This window comes from Orycteropus afer, unplaced genomic scaffold, assembly GCF_000298275.1.
Source record: "Orycteropus afer afer isolate SDZICR_OR568_19922 unplaced genomic scaffold, OryAfe1.0 scaffold00152, whole genome shotgun sequence".
NCBI classification, from domain to species: domain Eukaryota; kingdom Metazoa; phylum Chordata; class Mammalia; order Tubulidentata; family Orycteropodidae; genus Orycteropus; species Orycteropus afer.
The window spans coordinates 7,772,265-7,781,466 of record NW_006921739.1 but is presented as its reverse complement, the minus strand read 5'-3'; the positions used below and the strand labels follow the sequence as shown (position 1 = coordinate 7,781,466).

The window sequence follows — 9,202 nt, the reverse complement described above, 5'->3', positions numbered from 1 at the left end:
GGTAACTATGGGGAGGAAGTGGGAGGGGAGCTGTTGCATTGTGGTAAACTGTGGTCAATGTCATGAAACAAAGTATATGTGAACTGCTGTATGGGAAGTGAATTTGCTCTGTAAATCTTCACCCAAATCACAATTAAAAAAAAAAAAGTGTTCAATTTATGTCAGAATTGACTTTCAATGGAGTCACTGAAACAGAACCCCATTGTAAGTTGGGGACTCCCTGTACTAAGAATTTAAAATTCAGAAATATTTGAAACTATGTAATGTAAGGAGATTTAAGCTGATACACCAAACATAAGGCCTGGAAGCCAAACTGTGCAGAAAAACTAATGAACTATCAAGAGATTGTTTAATTGTGTAAAACAATATGTTAGAACTTTAGACTAAAAATGGAAACACTGGATTCTATGCCTTGTTCTAACACTTAATAGTTATATAACTTAAGGCAGGTGTATTGAACTTTCCAAGTGATCTTTAAAATGGGAAAAATAATGCCTACTTTCCAGTATCTTATGAGAATCAAAGGAGAAAAAAAATGGCAAAGTGTTTAGAAATTATAAAGCAATATATTAGATAGGAATGGTTCAGTATCCTGTCTTTAAAAAGGCAAGAACAAGTACATTTATTAATATTAAGTAAAATGTGAGTAATTAAGGTCAGTACGTAACTGTACAAAAAAGGATTAGTTGATTTACAGCTATTTCATAAGGTAGCAAATGATCAAGAACCAATGGCACAGAAGAAAGAAGTTGAAGCTGCACTGAAGGAACTCGCAAAAAACAAGGCTCCAGGAATTGAGGGAATACCTACTGAGATGTTTCAACAAACGGATGCTGCATGCGAGGCATTTACTCGTCTATGCCAAGAAATTTGGAAGACAGCTACCTCGCCAACTAACGGGAAGACACCCATACGTATACCCATTCCAAAGAGAAGTGATCCATCAGAACATGGAAATTATTGAACAATATCATTAATAGCACATGCAAGTAAAATCTTACTGAAGATAATTCAAAAACTGTTGCAGTAGTATATTAACAGAGAACTTCCAGAAATGCAAGCTGGATTCAGAAGAGGACCCGAATGAGGAATATCACTGCTGATGTCAGATGAATCTTGGCTGAAAGCAAAGAATACCAGAAAGATGTTTCATTGACTATGCAAAAGCATTCGACTGTGTGGATAGTAACAAAATATGGATAACATTGAGAAGAATGGGAATTCCAGAACACTTAGTTGTGCTCATGAAGAAAGAACCTGCACATAGACTAGGAGGCTGTCATTCAAACAGAACAAGGGAATACTGGATGGTTTAAAATCAGGAAGTTAGTGCATTAGGGTTGTATCCTTTCACTATACTTATTCAATCTGTATGCTGAGCAAATAATCCGAAAAGCTGGACTATATGAAGAAGAACAACATCAGAATTGGGGGAAGACTCACTAAAAAGCTGCACTATGCAGACAACACAACTTCTCTTGCTGAAAGTGAGGAGACTTGAAGCACTTACTGAAGAAGATTAAAGACTATAGCCTGAAGTATGGATTACACTTCAAGATAGAGAAAACAAAAAGCCTCACAACTGAACCAGTAAGCAGCATCATAATAAATGGAGAAAAGACTGAAGTTGTCAAAGATTTCATATTACTCGGATCCACAATCAACACTTATGGAAGCGGCAGTCAAGAAATCAGATCTCATATTGCACTGGGCAAATCTGCTGCAAAAGAGCTCTTTAAAGTGTTGAAGGGCAAAGATGTCTCTTTGAAGACTTATGTGCACCTAACCCAAGCCATGGTATTTTCAATTGCATGTGAGAGCGGGACAATGAATAATGAAGACCAAAGGAGGGTTGATATTTTTGAGTTATGGTGTTGGTGAAGAATACTGTAAGTACTATGGACTGACAGAAAAACTAACAAATTTGTCCTGGAACAACTGCAGCCAGAATGCTTCCTGGAAGTGAGAATGGCCAGACTTCATCTCACCTACTTTGGTCTTTTGTTAGAAAGGACCATTCCCTGGAGCAGGATATCCTGGTTGGTAAAGTGGAGGGTCAGCGAGAAGGGGGATGGGCTCAGGTACAGCAAGGATTGTGAGGATGGTGCAGGCCCAGGCAATGTTTCTTTCTGTTGTACGAAAGGTCACTATGAGTTGGAGCGACCTCGCAATGTTTCTTTCTGTTGTACGAAAGGTCACTATGAGTTGGAGCGACCTCGATGGCACCTAACAACAACACCGTCAGCTGAAATGAAGCAACAAGATGTTGAAATGAAGCAAGGAAATCAGTATATCACACAAATATTCAAAGACTACCTTTGGATGGATGGTTTTCCTCGGGCTAACTTCTATTTTCTTATCCTTCAGGTCTCAAGTGGAAAGCCATCCTTAATCTTACGTGTATTGGTTAGGTACCTTTCTCTCATGATCCACAGTATCCAAGCATATTCCCTATCGTAGCCCTTATCACACCTTACTGTTACTTGTCTTTTCTACCAGATGATTAAACAAGCTCTTTAAAAGCAAAGGCAGAATCTATCTTGCTCACTACTGAATCATCAGTATACAGTCTGGTGGTTGATCAATAAATACTTTTAAAAGAACAACAACAAAAAAAGTTAAGCTTCAGGTTTCATAGATGGAATAGTAATCCTGTTAGTTCAAACCCAACACCTTCCCACTCAATTAAAAGCCCTAGTTAAAGAAAAAGTTTCAAGCAAAAAGAAAAAACTAAAAGGTACCAAAAAAGAAAAAGAATAGCTAGAGTCAGAAATCATGACAGTCTTCACATTTATGGCAATTATAAAATCATTGCTCTTTTCAATCAAGTCACACATATAATCAAGCACAAAATAAATTATACAATGAGTAAAATCTAAATTTTATTAATAATTGTCCTTTTTACGACTACTTAACAGACTAATTTTCTTTATTATTTTATAAGAAAAAAAGAAACCAAAGAGAAATAAAGTACCAAAATTACATCCAAATTCTTAGAACTTTACAAGATAAAACAGAAATAATTTTACCTTCCCTATATCCTAAACTATTGGATTTGGGATCAAGTACCCAAGTGACAGGTACTACTGCCTACCAGTGGTTCTAAGGACACTTGATCACTATTCCACTCATCAACATTATCAATTTTCGTCTATCAGTGGTTCTTAAATTGGAGTTGGGGAGGGGATTGGGAATGTGGGTTACAGTCACTCCCTATCATGAAAAAAGCAGACAACTCCAAGTGTGCAACATGCACACATATAGCAATTGGTAGTTTTAGAGGGCTCACAGACACCTGAGGTCCACTCAAGCACCCTAGGTTCAGAACCCCTCTTAGGAGCCTATATGCAAACAGACTTTAGGGAAATATCCCATATTCATATAAAGGCACACAATTTAAGACCTTGATTAATTAACTTACTAGAATACTTTCTTTACACAAAATAAACCACATTAAAAAGTTAATTAACTTCAAAAAAACATCTTAAGCATGGCTCCAATTGATCAGTGAAAACAAACCTACCCTACTGTGCAGATTCTGTTTGCTCTCATACCTCTGAAGGTAGAGAAGCCCTCCTTGAACTTTTCCTTTCCCTGAACTTACCAGGAGTTAAAATATGCAAGCCCTCTTTTGTGTCTACAATAATACTATCAGAAATAATGATAATTAGTTACATACACCTAATATTGACCAATATGCTTTGAGACTCTTAAAAAAGGGCTATAAAAACTTTTCCTGAAAAAAAATATTCTGAAAGCTACTTACATATTATGTTTTTCTTTCATCTTTAAATGTGAGGTAAAAGTCATTTCCCCTAGGCCAGAACTTCTCAGTGGGGGCTGGACCACCTCCTACAGGCATTATGAAAGTATGTGGAAATTCTGGTTGTGAAGATGACAGTTAAGACAGAGGCAGAAACAGACACAAAAGACAGACAATAGACAGAAACGTGGGGAAGAGACTCAGGCTGAGCCAGAGACAGATTCTGTGAAACAAAAAGCCCAATGACTAACAAAATAATGAAATCTGTAATATATCAAGACATTTAAAAAGACAAGACTTTGGCTTCCAGTTCAAATTTTGGCTTTTACACTTACTTGAACCAAAAAAACAAACTCACTGCCAGCAAGTGGATTATAATTCATAGTGACCACCATTGAGGCTCCGAGGCTATAAATCTTTATGGAAGAAGACTGCCTCATCTTTCTTCTCCAGAGCAGTTAGTGGTTTCCAACCCCTGACCTTTTGGTTAGTAGCAAAATGCCTCAACCACTATTGGACACATTACATAACTTCTCAAAAACCTTGATTGTTGATCTTCATAATGAATTTGAACTATTTACCACAAAAGGATTATTAAAATTATTGGTAAAATATATAAATCATTATCACATCTGGCACTTATCATTTGTTCAATTATTAACAGAGTTAATATTGTTATTATTACTAAATGTAGCAAAAAAGTGGGAGACAGAAGGATAGCAAAGTTAACAAAAAATGAGTTTAATATTTAGGTTTTAAGTGTCATCCATAATTTAGAACATTTCTGATATACCACCAGAACCTGCCAATGTGAAGAGTTACATGTTTTTAAAATAAGTAGGTATAGACAAAACAGAAAACACAGCAATCTATTTACTTCAAGCATGATTATAAGCATTTTGTGTGTGTGTGTGAAATAAAGAACCAAAATTACAAAGGAAGAACTGGGAAATCTTTGTATGGAAGCTCTGCTGAAATCTGTCTGCCATGGGTAACCCTGCCAGTATTCTGCAAGACCAATAACTTACTCAATGCAAATACCTTTTTCAACAACATAAACAGTGACTTTACAGGTGGACCTAACCAGATGGAATACACATGAATCAAATCGACTACCTCTGTCTAAAGAGATGATAGAACAGCTCACTATCATCAGTAAGAACAAGGCCAGGACAGACTGTGAAATCGACCTTCAACTATTCTCATGCAAGTTTGGGTTAAAACTGAAGAAAATTTAAACACATCCACAAGAGCCAAAATACAACACTGAATATATCCCATCTGAATTTAGAGACCATCTCAAGGACACATTTGCTGCACTGAACACTAATGAACCAGACAAGTTGTGAGATGACATCATAAAGAAAGCAAAAGGTCACTAAAAAGACAAAAAAGAAGGAAAAGATCAAAATAGATGTCAGAGAATCTCTGAAACTTACTCTTGAATGTGTAATAGCTAAGTGAAAGGAAAAAATGATGATGTAAAAGAGCTGAACAGAAATTTCAAACAGTGGCTCAAAAAGCCAAAGTAAAGTATTATAATGAAATGTGCAAAGAGCTGGAGTTAGTCAGTTTATCAGAAAAAATTGGTTGATGTTCAACCATTTCAAGAGGCAGCATATGATCAAGAACTGACAGTACTGAAGGAAGAAGTCTAAGCTGCACTGAAGGTACTGATGAAAAATGAGGCTCCAGGAATTGATGGAATACAATTGAGATGTTTCAAGAAACAGAGGTGCTCATTCATCAATGCCAGGAAATGCGGAAGACAGCTACCTGGCTAACCATCAGGAAGAGATCCATATTGGTGACCATTTCAAAGAAAGGAGATCCAACAGAATGTGGACTTTATCAAACAATATCATTAATATCACACACAAGTAAAATTTTGCTGCAGATAATTCAAAAATTCTTGCAGCAGTACACCAACAGGGAACAGCCAGAAGTTCACACAGGATTCAGAAGATGTAGAAGTAGGAATATCATTGGTGATGTCAGGTGGATTTTGGCTAAAAGCAGAGAATACAAGAAAGATGTTTACCTGTGTTTTATTGACTTTGCAAAGGCATTTGATGTGGATCATAACAAATTATGCATAACACTATGAAGAATAAGAATTCCAGAACACTTAATTATGTTGTTGTGGAACCTGTTGTTTGAATAGAACTAGGAGAATACGCCATGATTTAGAATCAGAAAAGGTGTTGTATCCTTTCACAATCCTTATTCAATATGCATGCAGAGCAAATAATCGGAGACTATATGAAGAAGAACATGACATCAGGATTGGAGACGACTCATTAGCAACCTGACAAATGCAGATGACACAACCTTGCCTGCTGAAAGTGAAGAGGATTTGAAGCACTTACTGATGAAGATCAAAGACTATAGTCTGAAGTATGGATTACACCTCAACATAAAGAAAACAAAAATCATCACAATAGGATCAATAAGCAACATCATGGTACACGGAGTATTCTGGTTACCTAGTGCTCTCTGACAGGAATATACCACAAATGGGATGGTTTCAACAAACAGGAGTTTATTTTCTTACAATTTTGGAGGTTTTAAGTCTGGGTTCAAAGTGCCAGGCTCTAAGGGATGAATGAAAACCCCTCAACCTTGGGCTTCATCTCTGTCTCCTGCTTCCAGCCCACTGAAACTGCAGGCTTTTCTTCACTCAAGACAGCTGCTGGTTGCTGAGGCTGACAAGCCTAAGGCTGACAAGTAAAAAGGCACAGTCCCAATGTTACCAAACAACATAGCAGACCATTAATTCATTAAGTACAGATGAAGTCCGAAGATCAGCAGGACATGGCAGGCTGTTGAACAACGACTTGGCTACATGCAGGGTTCAAGCTGAGAAAAGGCTAGAGACCATTCCCAAAGCTGTTTCTTACATATGGGAAGCAGACCACATCCCTAAAGCAGCTACTGAGCTGCTCCAATAGATTCCACCATGGAGTTAATTCCATTTTACCATTCTCACCTTGGGGAATAACTACATCCAGCTGTCCAGCCACTCAGGCCCAGCCAAGCTGACATACAAACTTAACTGACTGATGTTGTCAAGGATTTCATTTTACTTGGATCCACAGTCAATGCCCATGGAAGCAGCAATCAAAAAATCAAATGACATATTGCCTTGGGCAAGTTGCTGCAAATAGACCTCTTTAAATTGTCAAAAGCAAAGATACCACTTTGAGGACTAAGGTGCACCTGAGTTAAGCCATGGTAGTTTTTCTCACCTCATTTGCATGTGACAGCTGGACAATGAATAAGGAAGACCAAAGAATTGATGCATTTTAATCATAGTGTTGGCGAGGACTAGTAAATAAACCATGGACTGCCAGACAACAAACAAATCTGTCTTGGAAGATGTACAGTCAGAATGCTCTTTAGAAGCAAGATGGAGAGACGTCATTTCCTGTACTTTGGACATGTTATCAGGAGGGACCAGTCCCTGTAGAAGGACACCATGCTTGGTTAAGTAGAAAGTCAGCAAAAAAGAGGAAGACTCTCAACGACATGGTTTGACACAGTAGTTGCAACAACGGGCTCAAGTACAGCAACAATTGTGAGGATGGCACAGGACTGTTCCGTTGTACATAGGCTCGCTATGAGTTGGAACCAACTCTATGACATCTAACAAGAAGAAGCAATACAAGAGCAGAAACCTCACATACTTACTTTTTTCCTAACTCTTAACTCACAGCATAATAAGTTTTCTCCATGCATAAAATAATTACTTGCTTTAACTGAATGAATATTCTGGACATGAGACCTAGGATTCTCATTAGATGAACTTCAACTGCTTAGGCTAAAGAAACAGAAAGTAAGTTGTGAGTTACTCAAAACTGGGAGATGGAGAAGGCAACAATGAAACTATATGGAGAATTTAAAAGAACAACCCTAAGTAAAACCAATTAGTCAAGTGCAGGATAAGTAATAGCTAATTATAAACAGCTAAGAAATCCAAGTGACTGCTTGAAACAAGTTAAAAATTAGAGCAAATAAATTGTTATAGACTGGCAATTTGATGCAAATGTGTAGGAAAACAAGTTCAACCTTCCCACTGTCCTTCATATCTGCTGATGACTCAAGGAAAAATAAAACTATCATGAGAGTTTCTGAGCTAAAGATTTTACCAAAAAAATAATTTCTAGCATAGAAATAACACCAGGTTCAGTATAGTTGTTGAGGGTACAGAGATGAGGAAGGAAAGAAGTGCAAGAGAGAAGTATCTAGAAGGCTTCATTCAATTGCATTGGTAATGTTTATTTCTTGTGCTGGGTGTTGAATAGTGTTTGTTTTATTACTCTCTATGTATCTTTTGATATATCTAAAATATAATAAAGGTAGAGGGAGGGATGATACAAAAAATAAAGGGAGAGTTATACAACAGTAAAGATAACTGAATTTCATTATTGCTAAATTGCAGAAGGCTGTCTGATGCCCTATAGATCATTTAAAACAGGCTACTCTTCTGTCCAGAATTTAGTTGCTTGAGATAAAGGCAAAGAATGGTCTTTCAACCTTTTAAAACTGTTCTATTCTAAGCACAATTTCTTGAAAATATGCTAAGAATCTTTAAGTCCAAATACCATGCTACGAAGTATACTTCAAAATATCAGAAATATTAAGTATATATTTAAATTTATGACCAACATAATATGTAAAATTATTTTATTAATTCTTAAAAATGCAGTTTCTTAGCTATTACTTTGAAACGACTCGACGGCACTTAACAACAACAACAAGCTATTACTTTATTACTTTTTTAGTAATATCTCATTTATTTTTCTCATATTATACCCAAAGCATAATGTTAACTTTGCTCCAGGCATACATTAATTTGACAAACTCCAATATATAAGGAGCTCTGGTAGCATAGTGCCCAAGGCACCTGACTGCTAACCAGAAGGCTGCGGTTCAAACCCACCAGCCACTCCTCAGAAGAAAGATGGGGCAATCTACTTCCATAGTGATATCACCTCGGAAACCCAAGAAGGGGTCACTATGAGTTGGGTCCAACTCGAGGGCACATCACAACACCACCACCAATATGTAAGAATAAAACAATTAAAATGACACAAATATATTAAGTAAAGTGAAATCTTCATCCCAAGTAATGTCTTAAGAAATAGACTCATCAAGCCTTTAGATAGGCCTATAAGGTGAAGGTATGCATTCCCTAAACTGACCAACCATATGAAATCAAATGGGTAGTATTTATCCAGAGATAAAGCTAAGAAAGCAGGAAAGGACAGGAAAGAAGGATGAATAAACACAGGGAGGAAGTGGAAAGAGTCTGTTACATTGTGGGGACTGCAATCAATGTCAAGAATCAAAATGTGTATGAATTGCTTAAAGAAAACCAATTTTCTCTGTAAACTGTCACCCAAACCACAATAAAATTAATATATATATATATATATA

At 36.8% G+C, this 9,202-nt stretch overlaps 1 protein-coding gene across 1 annotated transcript in view; it reads right to left on the bottom strand.

Moving 5' to 3' along the window:
* The window catches only part of PKN2 (protein kinase N2), a 245,382-nt gene that overhangs the window by 173,759 nt on the left and 62,421 nt on the right, over positions 1–9,202 (bottom strand). The window contains 1 exon segment of the mRNA XM_042781698.1: positions 3,529–3,648. Within this exon segment, the coding sequence (XP_042637632.1) occupies positions 3,529–3,648 (120 nt within the window).